The sequence below is a fragment of the Acomys minous genome (assembly GCF_964271855.1).
Source record: "Acomys minous genome assembly, chromosome: 6".
NCBI lineage: Eukaryota > Metazoa > Chordata > Mammalia > Rodentia > Muridae > Acomys > Acomys minous.
In genome coordinates, this window is record NC_140487.1 from 19,314,801 (window position 1) to 19,337,860 (window position 23,060).

The 23,060-nt window shown below is 48.5% G+C and overlaps 2 protein-coding genes across 3 annotated transcripts; one reads left to right on the forward strand and one right to left on the reverse strand.

Moving 5' to 3' along the window:
* The first annotated feature begins 1,279 nt into the window (after nt 1-1,279).
* DLX5 (distal-less homeobox 5) lies at nt 1,280-5,796 on the forward strand. Of its 2 annotated transcripts, XM_084787251.1 has the most exons (3): nt 1,620-2,190; nt 3,995-4,179; nt 5,217-5,796. In XM_084787251.1, the coding sequence occupies exons 1-3, from the start codon at nt 1,836-1,838 to the stop codon at nt 5,544-5,546; spliced, it is 870 nt and encodes a 289-aa protein (XP_084643377.1). In that variant the 5' UTR covers nt 1,620-1,835; the 3' UTR covers nt 5,547-5,796. The 2 variants fall into 2 exon arrangements, with proteins under 2 accessions (XP_084643378.1, XP_084643377.1); XM_084787252.1 differs by lacking the exon at nt 5,217-5,796 and having other exon boundaries at nt 1,280-2,190; nt 4,077-4,169.
* A 9,154-nt stretch (nt 5,797-14,950) lies between these two features.
* On the reverse strand, nt 14,951-20,479 carry DLX6 (distal-less homeobox 6). Its single transcript, XM_084788053.1, has 3 exons — nt 19,665-20,479; nt 18,212-18,405; nt 14,951-16,348 (listed from the first exon to the last, which is right to left on the reverse strand). Exons 1-3 carry the CDS (start codon nt 20,101-20,103, stop codon nt 16,097-16,099), a joined length of 885 nt encoding a protein of 294 aa, XP_084644179.1. The 5' UTR covers nt 20,104-20,479; the 3' UTR covers nt 14,951-16,096.
* Nucleotides 20,480-23,060: the final 2,581 nt, after the last annotated feature.

The window sequence follows — 23,060 nt, forward strand, 5'->3', positions numbered from 1 at the left end:
CCAGGAGGGCAATGGCTGGAAATTGATGCATATGTTGCTGCTTCCAATTGGAACTCCAGAATCCAGTGGGACTGGCATCCTGCTTTCAGCTCTCTGACAGAGGTTTTGAGTCCTTGGTAGCTCTGAAGCCAAAAAAAAAAAAAAAGACCAAAGTAACATTAGACAAAACAAAACTTGAGTGCATTTTTACTTTCCATTAGCAGAGGGGTATGAGGAACCAGAAGATAGATCCATCCCTTAATATTCAACGAAACTCCCAGGTTCCTGGCCATGGACCCCCACCCCCAGAGAAAGAAAAAAAAAAGAGTCCAAAATAGGATAAAACTCATGGTGTTGCCTTTTTGAGGAGAGTGGAAATGGTGCATGAGTGAGAAGAATGCTACATTCCTAAAGCCCCACTCAGTCATAACTAGAGTAAAAACACATGATGACAAAATAAACTTCTTTTGGTGGCCTGTGCCAAATGCATGACTCTTGAACCCTGTCTCCCTTTGTATGTGAACTAAGATGTTCACTAGGCAGGAAATAAAGGGGGAATGGTACAGGAACCCAAACTAGGGCATTGAAATGGGGCTTGGTATGTACATAGGCAGTGAAAACGGGAGAGGGTCATCAGTGGTCATAACCCCACCTCCCAAGAGGACTTTGTTCCCTGTCTGCTCTGTGGTCTTCATATCCCATTTGGTCTAGAGGCGCCATAGGTCACATACCGGAATCACCTCACTTTTGCAGGAATCTGGCTACTGAGCTGAGACACTTCATTCTAGAAGCTTCCAAGGAGATGAGGATATTGAACAAAAGTAGGCTTCTCAGCTCTTCAGAAAAGCAAGCTGATAGAGCTTAGACAACGTCAAGTTATTCAGGGACAAGACATTGATTTTTAGCAGCCCTTGTAAAGATTTCAGTTGCAAGAACGCTGTCCCGGTCGGTCAGCTAAAGGGACATATGCATTCTTGAACATCTTTACGGACTCCTGAGAAGTGCTCTTCTGCAGAAGTGCTTGTCTTCCAATTTGCACAATTTCAACACAAATGGGTTACAACTTGTTTCCCAGCATCCCACTAAACAATACTGCTCTCGATTTACTCTTGCCTTCATCTAACACTTCCCCTTCTCCTAGGTGCACGTTCCCGTATCGGTGTTCAGTTGTACAGTCTGTATTGGTGGAGGAGGGTAGGACAGGTAGGCGTGGAGCAAGAAAAGAGCATCATGGGCCACATCCTCTGAATGTGTACTCTGGACACCGCTGATTGGAACACGTTGCCTTCAAACTGCACAGGCCTGGGTTCTGGAGCTGCTTTGGTTGTCTCTGCTGTTCTCGAAAAGCAGATCGACTGAGACCCTCCCCCAACAGGCAACAACATGTAGCCCCTCTCTCTCTCTCTCTCTCTCTCTCTCTCTCTCTCTCTCTCTCTCTCTCTCTCTCTCTCTCTCTCTCTCACACACACACACACACACACACACACACTCATTCCTTGTGCACCCCCCCCCTTCCTCCCCTTTTTTAAGCAATGCTTTGTTGTGCTAAAACTAGTTGGACGAGTTAGGGTGTAGCTCTGCTCCGGAGGCCCTGGCCAATGGAACCCGATCCACCCCGCTGTGCGTAAGCGCGCAATTAAGGATTTAACCAAGGCTGTGCTGCGCCTCAGCCAGCAGTCAGCCTGCGGGAGACAGAGCCTCCACGACTCCCAGCCTCCTCCTCCCCGCCGCCGCCTCCTCCTCTTCCTCCTCCTCCCTCACTCCCACAGCCATGTCTGCTTAGACCAGAGCAGCTCCACAGCCAATTCAGGCAGCAGCAGCCGCCGCCGCAGCAGAACAACCACCGTCGGGGAGCTATGACAGGAGTGTTTGACAGAAGAGTTCCCAGCATCCGATCCGGCGACTTCCAAGCTCCGTTCCCGACGTCTGCCGCCATGCACCATCCGTCTCAGGAATCGCCAACTTTGCCGGAGTCGTCGGCCACGGATTCTGACTACTACAGTCCCGCGGGGGCCGCCCCGCACGGCTACTGCTCTCCTACCTCTGCTTCCTACGGCAAAGCGCTCAACCCCTACCAGTACCAGTACCATGGAGTGAACGGCTCCGCAGCCGGCTATCCGGCCAAGGCTTATGCCGACTACGGCTACACTAGCCCCTATCACCAGTACAGCGGCGCCTACAACCGAGTCCCGAGTGCCACCAGCCAGCCAGGTAGGCGTGCGGGGGCGGGAGGCAGGTACCCAGGGCATCGTCACCCCGCGGGGGAGAAGTGGGGTGGTAGATGAGGGCCACGCTGTCCGCACCCGTAGTAGGGTGCTTCGCAGAAGGAAGTGGGGGACGGGACTGGAAAAGGGAAATCATCTCATACAGGCAATTTGGGGAGTTTAGTCGGGTGCTGCCCCTCTAGCGCCCCTCGGGGGGCTCCCTTCTTACCTAGATTCCTAACTTGCCTAGCCAGAAAGCCAACTAGATTGCAAAGAGGGTAGGGGTGAGGGGAAAGAATCAAGCAGCCCCAGTGGTGTTTGCGTAATAAAAGGAAAGTTGGTTGGAATTCTGGGTGAGCATGCTGAGTTAGTAAAATCTAGTCCGGATTAGCCTGAGAAGCGCCCCGAGGCCTCGCAGTGCGGGTGCCGCCAGTCACCGGGTGGCCTGCGGGCCCGGAGGGCTGCAGCCTGTAGTAGAAATGCGAGCTGGGAACTTTGCGGTTTATCCAAGGTATTTCTACATACAAAAAAGCCATTTAAAATAGCAGAGGGTTGCTAAGAGGTCACGTTGTTAGAGGAATCACGCCCCCCCAACTCTCTCCATAGGTGCTTTCCTCACGCCCCCCCCCTTTTTGTCCACCTTGAAACTTCCTAAGAGAGTTACAATGGGGTAGTGAGCTTGGGCGGTAAATAAGAGACGCGAGGTCTCCGTGGAGAAGTTTTACTGGTCGATTTTGATCTCTCCTCACTAACACATTAATAAAGCTGCTAATATTAGCATCCCCTACTCCAGTAGAGTGGAGACCACAGCCGTGCCTGAGCCTCCACCCTTCCTCTGGCAGCAACTTCACACACAGGCTCTCCCACTTCCAGGTCCTAGTAGGGGGAAGGGGCCATGTGGCCGAGGGGCATGTTTGCAAAACATTGGTTCACAGGACCCCAGCGGTGTACATTTATAACAGTCAAAATTCTACCAGGCTGCCGCCCCTTTACTACGAAAATACCTCCACTACAGATTCCTTTTCAATATATCTCTCATTGACTTTGAGTCTGTTCCTCTTGCTGTCTCTGTATTCGCGCGTAAGGGGAAGGTTTTTTTTTCTTCTTTTCTTTTCTTTTCTTTTCTTTTTTTTTTTTTTTTTTTTTTTTTTTTTTTTTTTTTTTTTTTTTTTTTTTTGCCAAGAACATATTAAGTCTATTTGTAAAAGAAACCAGACACATCTGTGCCCTCGCAGATCTGCAGTGAGATTATGGGGGCTGCATAATCGGCTCTCTGTCTGCTGCGGCCCTGGCCGACCGCTCGCCGCTGGTAGTGAAGGAACATAGTTTGCTTGTAGGTCTTTGAACTTTGGAGACCTTGGCTAGCGTCTTCCCTGCCCAAGCGTCTAGCCTCTGCGGGCGCCCGAACAGACGCCGACAGAAGCAGGGTCATGGCCCAGGGCCTCTCTCGCTTGACGCACTGGGAGTGGAGTGGCTATTCGCGTCCCAGAAACGCACAGGGTGAACGCAGGGAGGGGAAAAAAAATAATGAAGTAAGCATCGCTGAAGGGTTCCATCCCTTAAGCTAAGAAGCCGCTGGTGTGCACAAAGTGCCTCATGCGTGCTATCAACGGGGGATTCGGCGCCTCTTCTACGTATGATTTGGGGAAGGGACCGACTTCACTGGGGTTTGAAAAGCCAAGCTGGTGGTATTGGAAAAGAGTGGTGACTACATATTTAAAAACAAACAGAACTTCAGTGATTTAAGGGCCCCTTGCAAAAGAGCCATTGTCTGCCCGGAAGCTCTAACCTGGTCTGTTTTGATTGTTTAGAGAAAGAAGTGGCGGAGCCAGAGGTGAGGATGGTGAATGGTAAACCAAAGAAAGTTCGTAAACCCAGGACTATTTATTCCAGCTTTCAGCTGGCCGCATTACAGAGAAGGTTTCAGAAGACACAGTACCTCGCCCTGCCAGAACGCGCGGAGTTGGCCGCCTCTCTAGGACTGACTCAAACACAGGTAAATCCGGCCGCCGCCGGGTACCGGCCCCGCCACGCCTGCAAGCCAGGCTGGGCTGCAAGGTTCGGTGCCGACTGGCTGGAGCCGATTCTCTAAGCACTTTGCAAAAACTTAACAGCTAGAAAGACACTAGCCCTTGCATCCTTCCCTTCATGAGTCAGGCCTGCTGTTAATGACACAGGGCTGTGGGCGCGAGATTCGTCGTTTGCCTTCCTGCTTTAGGCACCAAGGGCTGGGGACCAACGTTCCAGAGTGAAAACAAGGGGAGGAGTATTTCAGGGGTGGGGTGGGGTGGGCATCTCTCTCGCGTTCTTGAGAAATGTCTGGGTGTCTTCACAATGAGTAGCTTGCTAGGTACTACTGGCCTGGTGGTGGGCTTAGGCCGTGCAAAGGCCTGGATCGTCGCGCCCTGTCGTGTCCTGCCCCTGAGGTAGCAGCCAGAGGGTCGCGAGGTGGGGGGCGCTGTTGCACGAGGAAACCCTCCTGGGTTGTCGGCTTCTTTTTCCGCCCATTCCAACCCAGTGGGGCCTAGAGTAAAGAATGTTCTAGTCGCCGCCCAGAGCTTCTGGCAGAGTCTGGCCTTCCAGTGCTAGGGGCGGGGAGGTGGGGTGTGGGGTGCACTGAAGAGAGTCAGACCAACAGGAGATTGGGAAGTCGCTCCTTTCCCTTGGCACATTGCGCCTTCAGTCCAGCTCACGCCCCTTCCCCCCCCCCCGCCCCCGGAGGTGTTGGGGGGGGGGCTGAGGCTCTGGCCTTTGAGAAGAAGAAGGTGGCCTCCCGGTACACTGACGTACAGGCCCACGCGTGCGACCAGATCTAGAGCTAATAAAAGACAAAGCTTTGGGGTCGCACTCTTCCTGAAGGCAGTGCCGGCTGTGCTGGCCAGGGCTCCCTCTGTGGATCCTTCTCCTTGCAGCGGCTGGGAGATACCAGGCAGGGTAGCCTAGGAGCCAGAAGAGCCTTCATTCATCGCCCAGGGAAAGGCGCGGGCAACCTCTGAGTGTCCCGGTAACGTGTGCCTTTGTTCCCCCACCCAGGTGAAAATCTGGTTTCAGAACAAAAGATCCAAGATCAAGAAGATCATGAAAAACGGGGAGATGCCCCCGGAGCACAGTCCCAGCTCCAGCGACCCTATGGCGTGTAACTCCCCACAGTCACCAGCGGTGTGGGAGCCCCAGGGCTCATCCCGCTCTCTCAGCCACCACCCTCATGCCCACCCTCCGACCTCCAACCAGTCCCCCGCGTCCAGCTATCTGGAGAACTCGGCTTCCTGGTACCCAAGCGCAGCCAGCTCAATCAATTCCCACCTGCCGCCACCGGGCTCCTTGCAGCACCCGCTGGCACTGGCCTCCGGGACGCTCTATTAAATGGGCTGCTCTCTCTTGCTCATTTTTGGGACTACAGTGTTTTTGCTGTTTTAGAAATCTGAAAGAAAGGAATTCATACGGGGATGTTTGGAGAATGGAGACAATAATATTCACGTGTAAAGCTCTTTTTTTTTTTTTTGCATGTAAGTTATTGCATTTCAAAAGACCCCGCCCCCTTTTTTACGAAAAGAACTTTTTTTTTTTTTGCGCAACTGTGGACACTATCAATGGTGCCTTGAAATCTATGACCTCAACTTTTCAAAAGACTTTTTTCAATGTTATTTTAACCGTGTAAATAAGTGTAGATAGAGGAATTAAACTGTATATTCTGGATAAATAAAATTATTTCGACCATGAAAAAAAAAACGGTTCCTTTTTGGCCCCTTGATAACTAGCTAATGGGGTTGTATGCAGACGATTAAGAACAGACAAATTCTCCAGAAATCCAACAATGCAAAGCAAAAGTCAGGAGCTGCGTGGTAACAGAAGTACGTTTGTGTTGGATGCTGGCTTTTATGTATCTGCATATGTGGCCTGTTTATAGTACTGTCATGTTTTGGGGTTTCCCTCCCCCTAACCACGAAACCATTTAAATGATATTAAATATAACTCCAGTTGTTTTGGGTAGAAAAGAATATTAAAATTAAATATATTTATCCTACCGCGTGTGAGTAAGAAGGCAACAGAAATCCCCCAGTAACTTGGAATTCTCAGCTCAAAGTGATTCTGGTGGGGAGTCCCCTCCCCGTCCACATGTGCATTGCAATTAGACAAATTACAGTCCTTTTGAAAGAACTGTCTCAAGATGAGGAAGGAAAAGAAAAGGAAATCTGCTCTCATTTCTATTATATTTTTCAAAAATATGAAATTTTTGGGACATAGCATGTCTTAGCTTATGCCTTGGACTCCTAATGGCTATATGCCGCCAGACTCTTTCAGTCAAGAAAATATCAAAGGGATTGAGAACAACTGTGATCCTAAAACAATAGGCCAAGCAAGGAGTATGGAGGCATAGAACAGCCCTTTAAAAAAGAAAGAAAGAGAAAGAAAGAAAAAAAGGAAAGAGGGAGAGGAAAGGGGGGTGTGAGGCCCTATATTGATTTCATTTCATGTGAGATAATGTTCTTATCATAGTCATCTTTCACTGTCATCTGTATTTCATGGTTTTTTTTTTCTGAAGCAGCCCCCTACTTCCATCTACTTTTACATAGAACAGTGGCAAAGCTCGTTCTAAACTGTAGGAATTGGGATGTTCGCTGGGGTTTCTTTGTGAAGCCATCTTTAAGGCAAGCATGTAGGCATTGCAGCAAGCTGGCCCCTGGCTTGTCCTCCCTTACATCTGCCTATAGACATCAAAAGCTACAGCCTGAGTCCAGAGCTGTGCCCTCAGGCCTGAATTATAGGCCTCCTTGTGGCTGGCTGTCCTGTAGTCCACCTAAGTCTATTTCTTGATGAAACTAAAGGAATATGCAGGGTTGGAAATTACTAGATTTATGGGAAATATTCCACAGCTAGGAAATCAGTTGAAATAAATGCGACAAGAAAAAAAAAAGAGCCCTCTTGGGGAAGGGGGATTAGAACATAAAAATTACATCGTGTCATCTGAGGCTATCAGAGAGAACCCTTCCAGCAGTGAGAGCTGAGAAGGCAAGCTGTGTGCCCTTGGGCCATTTACTGTCTCTGTCTCTCCAATCTTTTCCCATTCCTTCCTTCCCACCAAACTTCTATCTCCATTTCTTCTCGTTTCTCTTTCTTTTCCACAAGTAATACCAAGCCCACGCTAGACCCGGGGGGTGGCAAAATTACATTTCCAGGCAGCCTGGGCTAGTGAGCCCTGCATAAGCATGAATGCATGTCCAATATTTATTTGTTTGTTTGTTTGTTTATTTATGCCCTGTCCTCACTCCACTTCATCTGTGGGGAGTGATGATGTTAGGGGAGGCCCCAGCCTCATTTTATTTTACTGCAGTGGCACAGCGTAGAGTAGGGAAAGAGATGTGTGTGTGTCTATTTTCTGCTTTTCTTTGTAGTTTCCATTACATTAAAAAAAAAAAAAAAAAAAAAAAAAAAAAGCTCAGAGCTCTCTAAAGGCTTGGTCTTGATTTCCAGGACCTGGCTTTCAGATGGCCACGGTCCTGGTCCTGTCCCCACCCCAGGGCGTGTTTGGGAAGGTTGGGGGAGTGTGACGCATCCACCCCCCCCCCCAGTATTTCCCTCCCACTGGTACCCAGGAGTGTCCAAAGTGTGCTTGGAACAAGCTCTACCTTGCTCCCATTCCTGGTGGAGAAGGGTTTGTGTGTAGTTTCTTCACTAGCTCCAACCCCCAGACCCAGCCAAGCGGAGGGAAGGGCGGATCCAGACTCTACTCAGGGAAAAAGAGTGATGCTCTTTAATCACCACCCTTCATTCCAATCTGGGGCACTGCGAGTTGTTAAGGACACCACAGCCAATTGCTACGGGACCAAAAGCCTAGTACAGCAGCGAGGATGGGGGAACTTGGTTTTAGGGTTCCTTCCCCTGTGCGAAGCTCACTTACTCCACTAGCAATGGTCTCTTGTCTTGCGATTAAAAAAAAAATCTTGCTTGGGGAGCGGTGAATAAAAATATTCTGGCAAGTGAGTCGCAACGGGCTTTCCTGGCACCGCGGGGATTCTCCCCAGGGAATTTAACTCCCTACAGTCCTGCGCCCAAGGATGTAAAAATAACAGATCTCAGCAAAGTCTAAAAATATCGGTTTCTCTTGCCCTCCCTCTCACCTTCCTTTTCTTTCCATTGTTTCTTCCTCTATGTAACAAGCATATCCTTCCACACAGTACTTTGACTCTGGCAGACCCCATTTGCCCTGGACTTAAAGTAGGAGTCACGTGCGCCTGTTCATTCTGTTCCGCTCTTGTGTAGTTCCCTGCCTCAAGCCCACAAGATGAATCAAGCCGACTTCGGGATTAATTTTCTTTACAGCGGACCCCCACCTCCCGCCCCAATACTTTCAATCTTCATCTTGATACCTCCCTGCAAAGCCCAGGAGCCCAGGGCGTGTTGGCAGGATTTGAGTGATTTCTTCGGTGCCCTGCCCAACTCCCGGGCCCTCCTGAAGAAGATCAGATAAATTGGCCTTTGTTTGAGACTTGGGTTGGGCTAGGCGGGTTTCTACCCCCTTTCTCCCCCTTTTTTCCTGGCGGCCACCTCCTTGTGGGACAAGAGGCAGCCTGGGGATCCGAGGGAAGCAGCATTCCTGTGGGTGCCAGGCGGCTCCAGTGCTGAGCCACAGGGCCTGAGACACACACACACTGAAGAACCCGCAGACCTCGCTACCCTTGATCTCACACTCTCGCTTGCTCGCTCTTTCCCTCTCGTTGGGCACCTTCCCGGGGAGTCAGTCCACTCCCTCTCGGATCCACCCCAGGCCTCGGCCTTGCATAGGAGAGCTTTGACCTACACAAAGATGTGTACGCAGTCCCTCCCAGGGACACTGGCTAGATCAGCATCTCTCCGCCTAAGGACAACCCTCTTTCTCCCGCCCCTTATCCCACAACCCAAGGCGCGCCTGCCAGCCTCCTAGGACTCCTTTGATCGCTCAGTACGCCCAGCGGCTCGCGGTATCCCCGCTGTCGTTTTCAGAGTCACCCACAGCGTGCCTGTGCCAGGCATTATTGCGCACTGCCGCCTCCACAGTTCAGTACCGAGCACTCTCCACCTCGAATTGCCCTAGACGCCTGCTGAAAACAGCTCTGCACTCCCCCCCCCCTTACTTCCTGTTGTTCCCAAAGAGGAACCTTGAGGACTATTCAGCCACCTCCTCCTCCAGGCCCCATCTCCTCCACCTCCTGAATCCAGCGCCTCCCACTGGCCACTGGGATTTGGCCAACCTTGAGCTCCTCAGCCCTGGAGAAGGCTCACCCAGAGGGCAGTAGCTCCGAGACGCGGCTGAGAAGTGCAATCAGTCTGAGGTCACCCATCTCCTCCACTTTCAACCAACCCCTCGCCACCTGTTGGGTGCAGGCTCCCACCGGCTTGGGGGAGGAGGCTTTTCGGCTCGCTTCGCCCCCGGGTTCCAGGCTCCCCTCCACTGCTTTACTGGTTGACCGCAGACCTTACATATTTTCGACCCAGTTCCAGTCCAAGCGAAATTTAGGCCTCGATAATAAACTAAATCTCTGTGGTATACGTGGTATTGGTTAAGTCTTCTTTCTTTACTCAGCCTGTAGCGGCTACACGCAGCCCTTACTTCAGATTTCTTAGAGGTGCGAGGCAAAAGGTACACAACGTGTCTACTGCTCCAGGTATGAGGGATGGAGGACTCTTCCCCTTCAGTCATCGAGGGCTGCCCGCCGTAATGAAATAACCTGCTTTATACTTTGAGATATATACTTTTAGTATATACTTTATACCTTGAAGATAGAGGCTGAGAAGTTACGCGAATCTCTCTTTAAAGGAGAGGGAGTCGATTTTTACAGCAATTAAATGTTTCTGCACTCTTGTTCTCTTGGAATTCTGATTTATGGGGTTCCGAAAAGATAGGTATCTTTGCCAGAAGCACATGTATTATTGAGTCTGCTCCACATCCTAAACCAAGATTTATATAAAACCGTGAAATGCTACACATTATGACCTTTCACCACGGGGGGGGGGGGGGACAAAAGACTTCATGACCTACATGGCACCTCTCTCTCTCTCTCTCTCTCTCTCTCTCCTCCCTCCCTTCCCCCCCCCTCGTTTCAGTACCAGTTCTCTGTGGAATCCACCATACCATACACGATCTACTGTTTTTTTTTTTTAAGAAGTGGGTGGGAGTGAGGGATGGTAAACAGTACCCAAGCTATGATTTATTTTAAAGCATTTTTTTCCTTGAAAGGCGTGAAAACAGAGACTACCACTGGAAGGTTATTGTCGTCCTAGGACTATTTCTGCCACATACCATTTGCAAGGTGGAGGGCGCTTGCTGGATATGGACTCAACTTTCATCTATAAACAGGGGTCACTAAACAGGGGACATTTCATTATTGCCCTTAAATTCACAGGAGCTAGGGAGCCTGCTTGCCACCCTGCAGGGTGGCCCAGGCTGGGCAGCTTGTAGGTCTGTAAGGTATTCTTGAGAGGAAGGAAAATCAACACAATTGGCCTAAAGACTGGAGAAGAAGGCCAGGAAATCCTCTGTGGTCAACATGGAAAACCTGACCTCCTGATATAACAAGGTCATTGGGTACCTCTGACTGGGACTCTGGAGCAGGATTTACTGCAGAGAGGGCATGAGGTATATACTACTGGAGGCAATAGAATCCTCGGAGGGTTTGACTCTGGCTCCAGCAAGAGTCTCCCAACCTCTCTCCAGCTCTCTCACTCTGACTCCCCGACCGCTTTCCATTTTGTCCTCTCCTGCTTGAAGGTGCTGAAGAACCTTGCCCTGTTAGGCATATTGTGACGTAGAAGCAGCCAGATTGATTTATTTGGGAAGGTTTTAATTAATAAAGCTAATGATGAAATTAAAACAAATAGTCAAACCAAGTGAAGATGGCAGCCTCCCAGTTGGGTATATTTAATTAATGCCAATTAATACGCGTTCACCTAATATCCTCTAGGACACGCTATAGCTTTCCTCGTTGTAAAAAGAGAGCCAAGATGGAGGGCAGAGACACTTCTTAAGCAGCCAGGGCATTTTTGCTTTGGTGACAAGAGCAATTGCAAATTCATTTAAGAATATGTTCATAAACAAGTGACAGGCACATTCTGGGATGGAAACAATGGTGAAACTGACAAACGTTCTTTGCTGTGGGGGAGGGGCTGAGAAAGGAAGGGCACCTTTAAAAGTAGGGAAATGCTTTGGTGGGGGGAAGAAAGACAAGAATATCTTTAAAAGAAGAAAGGATTAGTTGAGACTGTAGGCAGCAGCAGCAGCCCCTGCAAATGTTTCAGCTCTGCACTGTTGAAGACTTGGACACATAATACTTCAGACCACTGATTTGCTATTTTCTTAATTCTGGCTCTTCTTTTTCCATATGAATCAAACAGTCTTTTGTCCTTCAGGGTTTGATTTGATCGCTACTGTTCACATTTCACTTTTGTATTTTCCTCTTCCTATACCATTACTCATTGAGTGCCCCGTGAAATTACAATCGTACATTTTCAACTCAGCAACCCATTTGCAGTGCAAAAAAATAGGGTCTAAATAATGGCTGAATTAGCCCTACTGGACAGTTTCAGATGTAACACTCTGTAATAATTATATTGCAGGCTGGATTAGGATGCTATTATCATAATCTGGACGTTTACAATTATCTGTAATTTGCAAAGATGCGCCAGGTCTTGATTACAGCAGCTTTTTTTTTTTTTTTTGTATCACGCTAACCATCACTAAACAGTGACAGTAATAACAGCTAATTTTGCTGGCAATATAAGAGGTGCTGGGGTGTGCAAACAATTTCACACCTGGATGTGCTCACTCAACCAAGAATATAGAGACAGAGCTTCTGCCCTGAGACTCAGAAAAATACTCTCCTGTGCCTCGGCTCAGTATAGATTTCTAGAGCCTGATCACTGCTTAAGAGATATTCACTGGGGTAAGTTTTTATTTCTGGCATACTTCTAGGCACCGTTTTTCATTCCTTGTCTCACACTCTCCAAGCTGTGTATAATGTATTGCTGTGGTTTACTTGAACTGAAACTTTGTTTTCCGGGTTTTGGTTCTGACAGTTTATTTTCCTTTAACAGTAAAATAGTTGATGTGATGCAAATGGTATCCTTAAGAACCTGATTTGCCTGTCTGGCTTCTGTGCAGCTGATGTGTTTGATGTAGTTTGTGACTGGAGACAGGAAAGGAACAGTTTTCTGAGAGGTATGGAAGGAGCCTGAGACTCCAAGCTAAAAAAAATCTGTCTGAAAATTGTTACTTACAATTGATCTTAGGTAAATACATTGAGGTTTTTACATGCGGCCATGGTTTTGGGTTTTGAGGTATCAGGAGATCAAACAGAACTGGCTGTGTGGCTTGCTTCTTTGCAGTCAGGTATGCGGAAGGATGTTAGCAAAAAGCAGGTGTGCCTGAATCTCTGGGCTTTGCAGCCCTTTGGACATCTTCTCTCCAGCTGGAGGAAAGTTTGTAGAATAAGTGGGATCTGAAGCCCTTCAAGGCTGTTCCTTAGGGCCTTGCTTAGAGCAGAGCTATCGTGTGTGTGTGTGTGTGTGTGTGTGTGTGTGTGTGTGTGTGTGTGTGTGATGGGGGAGGGGAAAGGTATCCAAATCTTGGGGCTTATTGCCTGCTGAACCCAAATGCTGTGACCCTGGGGTTAAAAGGGCTGATGGGTTGAGACACAGAACTGACAACATATTAAGTCAAGGAACCAGTCTAGTCTATGTACCAAGAAAGATACCGGCAAGAAGCTGTGCTGTTCTAGCTACAGATGACACTATTTCCTGAGCCGGGAGATTTTATAAGCAGCTAGAAATGTGTAGTGCAGGATGCCACAATGTCTTTGATTTCCCCACCCCGCAGAGAGAAAAGCTTTTCTTCTGCGGTGGCAAGAACATTTGCACTAAGTTGTGTCCAGAGATATCAAGGTGCTTATTTATTAGTGAGGAGGAGAAATTGTCTCTCTCCTATACCTCTACCCAATAGCTATGCTCCCCGCCCCCACCCCCACCCCCTTAGACTAGTCAGAACAGGGCTTTGGAACCCAAACTCTACAGCCTAGTAGGAAGTTTGAACGTGGGGAGGCGCAGTAGACACCTCAATTGGCAATGCCTGTCATCCATGCCCCTCCTACCAATCCCTCCAGGAGGAATCAGTTTCCTGGGTGGGTTTGGGGGGAGGTCAATACATTATAAAAGAGAGAAAGTATTAACCCATGAAGTTCAGGGGATCCAGTGGGAGCCCATTTCCAAGGAGAGTTCCAGGGGGCCTATCTGACAGAATCTGTGTAAATAAGCTCATGTTAAGTAAGAGATAGAGATGAATGCAGAAACATAGTCACCCCACCTACAACACAGTACCATACATTTTCTGGATTTCAGAATTCTACACACTCACAGTGGTTTGGCATATATTTGGTGAATTTTTTTTTTAAAGAAAAATTAGTGTTGGTTTCGATATATGGTAGCTTTCTCTCTAACATAATTTGAATAATTCAGCAAAGCCCCACTACCAGCTGTACGTCTGCAGCCTCTTCCATTCTTTTTCAGCATTATAATTTTGGTTAATTTTCAATTTTAGGTCCTACGTCTCTGCAATTTGTGTATGAATAACAGAATAATTTCCCTCTTTTGTTTCGCCTTTCCTGTTCCTGAATCTAAATAAAGATGGCTTTTTAGTATTAAAAGTGGAAGAAAATTACAGGTAATTATCTTTGACGGTAAAAACGCTGTAATCAGCGGGCTACATGAAAAATTACTCTAATTATGGCTGCATTTAAGAGAATGGAAAAAAACCTTCTTGTGGATAAAAACCTTAAATTGTCCCCAATGTCTGCTTCAAATTGGATGGCACTGCAGCTGGAGGCTTTGTTCAGAATTGATCCTGGGGAGCTACGAACCCAAAGTTTCACAGTAGGAAGGGGGAAAAAAGAAAAGAAAACATTTTTCCTAATGTAACAATGCGAATGCTAGAAAATGACAAGACTGATCGGTTTTAAGCCATTCTGAAGACTGACTGAGCGTGGAAGTTGCTCAACAAAAAAAGGAACGGGTATATTGGTAAGTAGTCTTTGCTTTGTGTCTAATTATAGTGACTGTCCTTTTGCACGACTGTATGTCGCTGTCATTATATGGAGCACTCTGAGTATCTCTATTGACTTCTGATAAATGGCTCAGTGGTTTCAAGGTTCATAATTTGAAGGATGCCCAGGTCTGTAGCCATTAATTCTCACAGTATGGGGCTTCCTGCTTGTATGACGAAAGGACTTTTCATTTTCATTATTTCTTTGCTTTCCACGAGATCGGAAGGACGTGTTTCTTGCAGGATAGTGCATTTTTCTACCTCGATAGCTTGCTACAGGTTTTCAACATTAAGTAGTCAAAATTGTGCACTGTGCTTTCTGAATTTGTTATTCTTTCCTCTTTTTACTTAAAAAAAAATGCTTCCAAAGGCAAATATAGCTGTACTATTTTAGCTGGGAAAAGGAAAAGGAGAATATTCAGATACAGTACTGGAAATGGCTGCATGTCTAGAATTTAACCTGGGAATGGGTTATTCTAATGTTGTAAATACAAAAATGCGTATGAATCACAACAAAATTAAAATGAAAGGCCGAGAAAACATCCACAGTTCACACAACCACGCCTGTGTGAGCAAGCTGAAATCTCTTCAGGCATTTGATAAGTATGTATAGAGACCCCATATTAGGAAACAAAAATTATTTTAAGAGACATAGAAAATATAATGGAAAGGGAGGAAAAATGGAAAACACATGGAGAAATAGAGGACACTCCCAACATTTTGTGGCTTTTACTCCATATATGAAAGAAGACAAAAACATACAAAGTATATATACAACTAAAATTCAACAATATATACAGAAATGTTTCTTGATATAAACGTCCCTATTAGCTTAGTGAATGCCACTATTCACCTAGGAAAGGCGTCAAAGCAATAGAATGGTGGTTTTGGTTGTTTCCTTGGTCTTTCTTGATTCCATTTCAGAGTTTGGAGGTGGGTTATGCAAAGGGCATTTTTCTTGTTGCTGTTACTGTTTGTATTTAGTTGAGTCATCATTCCTGGTCATTGCATTTTGATAAGACATGCAGTGATTCCTTTGTGGCAATGTTCTAATTTTTCAGCCAAATTTTCTTCTTTCTTTGGAGAAGGAATATTGAGGGGGGGTTCCTTCCATTCTCCTCCTCCTCCTCCTCCTCTTCTTCTTCTCCTCCTCCTCCTCCTCCTCCTTTTTTATTTCAGTCTTGGATTGGTAAATAAAAATTCAGGAATCCAAAATCCTTGCCTTTCATCACATAATGTCTTAAACTCATTAAACAAGTAAAAATGCTGCCATGTTTGTGCAGATTCTTCTGCCGGTGGAGAATATCTGTTTTTTTTAAAGGTCGTTTGGGTGGGGAATCCCAAAGAGGAGGCTCTGGGCCTTGGATCCCCCTGTGTGATGGGAAAACATCCTTGTAGTGATGGGTTCCCAGAACATTGGCCCATAAGCCAGCCTCCTCCTTCTCCTCTCTCTCTCTCTCTCTCTCTCTCTCTCTCTCTCTCTCTCTCTCTCTCTCTGTGTGTGTGTGTGTGTTACAAAGTTACTTATTAAGGTTCCTGAAGACAGGAGATCGCAGAAAGGGAGGGAATGGAGAGAAGAAAGGGAGGAGGAAAGGAAAAGGGAAAGAAGAGAGGAAAGAAATAAAGCTAGGAAATAAGAAAAAAATTAAAGGAAATAAACACAAAGAAGAAGATGAGACAGAGAGAAAAGAAGGAAAGAGAGGACGGGGGGGGGGGGGGGGGAGGGCAGGTGTCCAGGTCACAGGGACAGTTCCTCTGAGTTCATTGCTTAGGCTGTTTGGCAGATGCAGTTCTGGATCCTCCTTGCATCCTCCAGAATCTTCCCTAGCTTGTTCCCCCAGACAAGTCACATCATCTGCGGTCTCTGCATGGTGTCCTGGTGTGGTGAGGAATACCAGTGCGAATAGCCAGGCATGTAGCTGTTGGGAGGCATACTGACACCCTTGGCGGAGGCAGAAACGTCCCACACTGGAGGCAGGGCTGGCGAGCGAGGTGACAGGGCTGCTGAACCTGGGAGAGGGTCGCTTTCATGTGGGTTGCTGCCCTGCTTCAGCAATTTCTTAAACTTAGAGCGCTTATTCTGAAACCATATCTTCACCTGCAAGACATGTAGCAACCATTAGGCCAGATAACCGAGAAACTGGTACCTTTAATGGTCATCCTCAGCTTGAGAACTAATATAAAAATAAACATGAAGAAAACAACCATTGCAAGACCAAAAAGCCCACCCTCAACTCTTTCCAGCCATCTCTGTACCTCCACTCTGGGCCCATCACACATCTTGTTAGGATACCTACAGTCCTTGTGATTCTTCAGTTGAGTCCTAGCCTGGGTTTTAAAGCATCAGGAAAAAAAATTTTTAAGAAAGAAATCAAATGAGATCAGTGGGCCCAAGATTGTATAAAGGACTTTTAAATGGAGCAGATTTTGGCTCACAATCGCATAACTGAATTTACCTTTTCTGGTTTATTCAGTTTTTATATTTACCAACCCCCAAGCTCATAATGCTATGCACAGCAAGTAGAAAATAACTATGAATTGATTAAAGGCTGTATGTTCACAACAAAACACCTTGAACATATCTATGCATATTGTGCACATGCCAGGGGATATGCCTGGGATATCTTTCTCCAACTATAAATACTCTCCAGTCCTAAGGGATTTAGAAATGCACCCCCCCCATTCCCCACCTTGTATGTTGCTTAAGCAAACAGAGGTCATCAATCATCACATGATTGTTGGGATAGCTACCAAAAGTCAAAAGGCTTCTGAAAACTACAGAATCCGGAATCTGTGTTGGCAGCTCGGTTAGTCAACAACCCAAATCTTTTAATGAAAGAAAACCTATGATGTAGCCATTTACCTTTAAAATCCCTGAATCTGTTTTTCCAAGAATAATAAGAGTCTCGGAGCGTCTAGAGTCCTTTCATAGCAAACCTCAAAAATGTTCAGTGACAACAGGGCAATAGGGACCAGGCTGGCTGAAAAGAGCTCAGGGAAATGGCCTGAAGACACCCTCCTGCAAGGTCTTGGCAACTGTCTCCTTAGGCCTGAAGGACCCTTGCTAGATGACGATGCACATCAAAAGAGAGGCCTATGCACATCAGAAGCGAGGCCTCAGCACCCCGTGCAGTTGGCTTAACTGCTGGCTTTTGAGAGCAGCCTGATATACTCACCTCTAGGACCCTTTCTTTGAAAGCTGAAATGTCCAGCACCGCTTTCAAGTCAGCAGGGCTGTTTATCTGTGGTGTCCCAGGCCATGGCTTGGGGGCATATTCTCTCTGTTTCTCAATTCTGTCAAGTTCTGTGCTCCAGGGAGGTACCTCAACCTTCACTATAGGTACCAGGATGATTTAACCACCGAGCTTAAAGCAGTCTCCAGAAAACCCTCTCTTACACACCCTGCGGTGAATAGCTTGCGCATGGACACCTTTATTAAGCTACTGGAAAATATGTCTAGTTAACTTTTGCTGCTGGTCTCGGCTCCTAAGTTTTCTTCCTATGACAGTGAGTTGAAACTCTTATTAGTTCCTAGGGCCCAGGAAAGGGTCCTTAAGAAAGGTCTTGTTATTTTGCTTCCTAGCTGGACACCTCCCCCAACACACACACACACACACAAACACACACACAAGCACACACACTCGAGGGCACACGCACTTGTTCTACTTCATGTTATTCTGCTTTGATTGAATTTGTTCACCAAAAGATGCTAGGCTCAGCTGGGGTCGCAGAGGGCAGAGGGTTGGTGTATGCAAATCCAATCCAGCATTCAATACCGTGTCATTTGCTCCAAACTGTGATCTCAGGAAAATGCGCAACTGGAGCACAGGCATTTGTCATTTTAGCTCCTTCCATCCTTGGTTGACTAGGCCAAGAATTCCTCCTGGTGTGTGTGCTCTCTGCACGGTTTGCAAGCGGGGCCAGCATTTCAAGGGGGCTACTCGGGCTTCTCGGGAATTACCTGTGTTTGTGTCAGTCCTAAGGAAGCAGCCAGTTCGGCTCTCTCGGGAAGGGCCAGGTATTGAGTTTGCTGAAAGCGATGGTTTAAAGCCTGGAGCTGCAGGCTGGAATAAATGGTCCGAGGCTTCCGAATCTTTTTCCCCTTTCCGTTGAACCTGATTTCCCCGTTTTCAATCACTGTAGTTTTTTGTTGATCTGTAAGCAAATGACACAGAGGAGCGGTCACCTGTGAGGCCACTGCTGCCGTCTCCCCCTCATGTGAAAAGGCCTTCAAGGAGTTTCCCCTAAGTTTAAAAAGGGTTCCTCGTAGTATCCCCGCTAATATCCTGAACTCCTTGGGTCCACTGTGGCCGAGTGTCCACAGAGGCTCTGGAAGCTTCCCTCTGATCGTGTTTCTAGCCCTAACAATAATGCATGGTAGTGGTCGAACCTAGGAAGCTCGCGACATAAAAGCGGCGCTCCCGCTGCAGCGGAGACAGCGCGGGCGGCTTTCTTGAGACCGCTGCGCTGAGAGGCTTCTGATCTCTGGGCCGAGAGTGGCTTCTTGGCCTGCTTTTTTTTTTTTTTTTAAACAATGCCTGGAGCTGTATCTGAGCCACCCGGGGGTTTACGTAGCCAGTTCGTTTGGTGTCACCCAGCTGCAAGCTTGGTGCGTTAAGCCCCTTCCGTATATTCGAAATGATTCTGCTCAAGTGGCTCAAACCCAGAAACAAAACACAGGCAGGAGCTCAGAGCAGCCCAAGGCAGACTGCGGCTCTGGACAACAGAGAGCTACCAAGACCAAGCCTTCTGCTTCGCCTCCAAGAACAAAGGAGAGGCCAAAATCGAAAACCCAGAGAGAGGGGGCCGGGTTACGGTGGGGGGCAGGGACACCTCAAAGCTCACCGGGGAAGGAAAAACCCCAATTGTCATTAGTTTAAGTGTATCTATCGGCCGCACCAGCTTCGTTCCAAGTACCAGGGCGCACCAGATGCCCCACTCAAAGTAGGCCACTGCTTGCCCAGCGTGAGGTGGGGGAAGCTTTAACTAGCCCTTGAGTCGTGGTCCAGAATTGTCCCCAGTCTTGGCAAACGTAGGTTACATCGAGAGGGAAAGGGACCAGGCAGAGGGCGCACAGACCCACTGGGCTGGAGGGCGCAGTGAGGAAGGACCATAGAGAGAGGGTAGTGCTCAGCCCGTGGGCGCAGTTGGGAACCGCGTACAGTAGGCGGAGGAGCCAGGCCGGCCGCAAGGCGAACCAGCCGGGGGTCCATGCGGCGGGAAGGGGCCCGGCTGGGAGAGGCCGGCAGCCAGGCGCCAGGCGAGCGGGAGAGCTCGGGGCCCGGCTGGGGGCGCGCGGGGCCGCCCGCAGGAGGGGGCCGGCGGAGGGCCCGGCGTGGAGGAAGTGAGAGGGGCGGGAGGGGTTGGAGGCAGTGGGGAGGCGGGCGAAGCTAGCTGCCTAGGCGGCCTCTCACCTGTGTCGTCCCCGCGCGTCTGGGCGGCCGCGCTGCTGTTGTGGTAGGACTGGAGGTAAGGGCTGTGCTGCGAGTGGCTCATGTAGGGGTAGGCGGCGAGCGATCGGTGGTTGTAGGAGTTGCCTCCGCTCGATGCGTAGGGCGAGCCGTGGTGGTGGTGCTGGTGGTGGTGATGGTGGGAGCCGGCCGCCGCCGCCGCCGCCGCGGCCGAATGCAAGCAATGCAGAGGATAATGCGCGCCTGCCATGGCCGGGGAGGTCTGCTGCGAGTGCGGCTGCGGCGGTGGCGGCGGCGGTGGCGGCGGCGGCTGCTGTTGCTGCTGTTGCTGCTGCTGTTGCTGCTGTTGCTGCTGCTGTTGCTGCTGCCCGAACTCCATGAAGGCGGATTTGGACGAGTCCTGGCCTTCCAAGCCGTCAGCCATCGTAGTCATGGTCATCATCAAAACTTTGGGGGCTGGAGAAAGCCTTCTCCCGGGTTTCCTTCACCCTCCCCCACTTGGCTCGCGCGGCTCTCCCCTTTGCAGCCACCTTAGCTCTCGGGATCCTTGCAAAATTTTTTTTAAAAAATTTAAAAAGGAGGGGGCGGAGGTGATTCTCTTCCTCGCTCTTCTCTAATATATATATATTTAATATAAAGAGATATAGTGAGCAGGGCCTTGTTAACCCAAAGGGAGGAGGAAGGGGGAGGGATGGGAGAGGAGAGGGGGGAGGGGGGAATCTGCTCTCTTCTCCCCCCCTTGTTTCCCCCCTTGGATTTTTTGGGGGCTGGTGCAGTTTAAGGCAGAGATTTTAAGGTGGATTCTGCGAAAGTTGCGCGTCTGCTTTCAGACTTGATGCAGACGCCACGAGTCGAATGGTTTGTCTCCAAAGGGCAGCGCCTCCCTATTGGTCAGTCGCACCCTGACGTCACAGGCGCACCGCTTCTACTGGCGTGTGCGCTGCTTGCGGAGTTCTTCGCCTACCTTAAGCAACTACAATCTCAGTCCAGAGCTGCAACCTGGGGCCGCCTGGAGCTAAAGGGGAGCAGCGGCGGAGGGAGGCGCCCGGTAGGCTGCCGACGCATCCCATCGAAGCTCCAACCCCATACCCTGGAGCCCTTGTTTCCAGGATTGGAAACTTGGAACAGGCTGCCTGGGGGCTGATCATTTTCAATTCACTTGCACCCTTTCAGGCTGCCATGCCTGTGCTCAGAAGCAGTGGCCCTAGCATTTAAAGCCAGACCTCCCCCTCCCTCACTTAACCTTCCCCCTCCCTCAGGACCCCAACCCTATTCTATTCCCAAGGGAGCGCCTTGGCATTGTGGGCTTTTCTAGAAGTGCTCAACTGAAACCAAAGAGGGGAGAAGAACCCCCTCATGTGGGGGAGGGTAGTAAAAAAGAAAAGTCAGACCCTGCTCTGGCGAGATTCCTGCTGTTTCAGGCCCTATTTCCTGCATATTGACTCCCCCAAAAGGAGAATGAACACCTCCCACCCTCATAATACATCAGCCTGATCAGAAAGAGAATCGTTGGAGGGCTGACAGTAATGCATTTTTTTCCCTATTGAAAACAGAAGCTACTGTAATGCTTTCAAATATATGCAAATGATACATGCGGTTAGTGGTTTGGCAAATCTTGATTACAATATAAACTACCCAAGTAAAAGTGCCTTCGTCCTAAATTTGTCTCTCGATTACAATTCCAATTGATTTTATTTTATTGTCAACATTGTTAATGATAAAAATAGAGTCGTTTTACAGTTATTTTTACTTCTGGAAGGAGGCAATTAGAGTTCTAATCAGGAATACACAAAAATCTCCCATGATTAACTGCAGTACTTTGTTCAAATTGCTGCTATAAAATTCAGAACAATTTGCCTGTAATGATTATGGACTGGGTTTATTTTGGGAGGTGGAATAAAAGTGGATATAGCATAAATTATCCTCTAATTATACACCAGTGTCGCCTCAATTATCCTCTTATCAAAATGGTTGTCTAACTGCCGCATTTAGTTTCAATTCTCTCCCTTTTTTTCTATAAAAAGAACTTCATACCTTGTTATTATTAATCCATTTATTATTTGCAAGGGGGTTTATATCCGCACATCCAGGTGGTAGAACCACTTCTGTTTCAAAGATGGACTGGGGAAAGACATTAAGTTTGGAGCAGCTCAGGGCTACGGATCTAGCCTTTCTCCCTCGGGTCTCCAGATTCACTTAGGTCCAAGCTGCGGAGCAGGGACAGCGGAACCCAGGCGGCCTCCTTCAGGCTCAGCCACCAGGTAGGAGAACCGAGCTCAATTATAGGCTCTGGGAATGGCAAGGCAGGCCGCATCGGGGTCGGGTCCTGGGGCGGCAGGTAGGCTCCGGGATTCCGCATGGCCAGACGGTGGTGACCGGGTGGGTGAAATCTGAGGACCTCACTCTACCCACTGGGCTCAGTGCGGGCTTTCAGTGGGAGCAGGGAACTAACTGCGAGCTTTTAGCCACAATGAGAAATGTGCGGGGTAGCAAGCCGGTGTGGCGATGTCTGGCGGTTGCCGGGACTAGTCTGCCTTTTTGGAAAAACTACTGGGATATCTTAGCACATTTTTTGTCTGTAGCCCGTAAGCTACATGACCCAAGGAACCCTAGAATAGATAATTTAGTGGTGCTGCTTGTCACTGGAACTCCAGGTAAGGGTGATAGCAGACACAGCCGCTCAGTTTCCAGGTTGAGCCGGAGTCGCCCACTGCAGCTTATGCTAATTGGTTTTCCCAGCTACCTGCCGGGGTCTTGAAGCGCCCGCAGGCCAGTTTGCCCTTTTCTTTCCTTTCCTTTTTTAATTTTATCAGAAGACCAGTTTTCTTCACAGTTTCGCCAGCGTTACACACGCTCCCGCTTAACTTCTTGAGTACCGGGAGCCGGTTCAGTAACTCTGAATTCATTTTTAAGTGGCTCTCTTGTTCGTTCCCCTTTGACAAGAGGTCCAGTTTAACCACGCGAACATGTAACGCGATCGGTGCCGTTTACATATCGGCAGTGAATTAAAGCATCTTCTAGGAAAATGAAAGATGGGCTGGGTAAGGGACTGATGGAGTGCGGAAAGGGAAGTCCGGGAAAGAGAAGCACCCCCCACCCCCCACCCCGGGTGGTGCGCCTGGGCTGCGCGCCCAGCTTGTAATATCCTCAAAGCCAGCAGGTAGACATGGCAGTTTTATTACTCTATACCCTGCAGCTTGCTGTTAACACGATGAAGGCGTTTCTTCCCCTTTACGTTTCTGTGTGTCTCCCGTAATGTTCGTAATGTTCACTGTTCTGTTCGTAATGTTCGCAACGTGCACTGCTTTGCCCACTGACTGCCCATAACCCTGATAGCACCAGGAAATGTCCTCTCGCCACTAAAGCGCCAGATCTAAGGCGCGCAGTGTCTGTTTACAA

Excerpts from the sequence above, each read along its gene's own strand:
- DLX5 (XM_084787251.1), top strand. The coding sequence starts at position 1,836 with ATGACAGGAGTGTTTGACAGAAGAGTTCCCAGCATCCGATCCGGCGAC. Across the intron at positions 2,191-3,994 it reads GAGTGCCACCAGCCAGCCAG|AGAAAGAAGTGGCGGAGCCA; the intron begins GTAGGCGTGCGG and ends TTGATTGTTTAG. Across the intron at positions 4,180-5,216 it reads TAGGACTGACTCAAACACAG|GTGAAAATCTGGTTTCAGAA; the intron begins GTAAATCCGGCC and ends TCCCCCACCCAG.
- DLX6 (XM_084788053.1), bottom strand. The coding sequence starts at position 20,103 with ATGATGACCATGACTACGATGGCTGACGGCTTGGAAGGCCAGGACTCG. Across the intron at positions 18,406-19,664 it reads GACGCGCGGGGACGACACAG|ATCAACAAAAAACTACAGTG; the intron begins GTGAGAGGCCGC and ends ATTTGCTTACAG. Across the intron at positions 16,349-18,211 it reads TAGGACTGACACAAACACAG|GTGAAGATATGGTTTCAGAA; the intron begins GTAATTCCCGAG and ends CATGTCTTGCAG.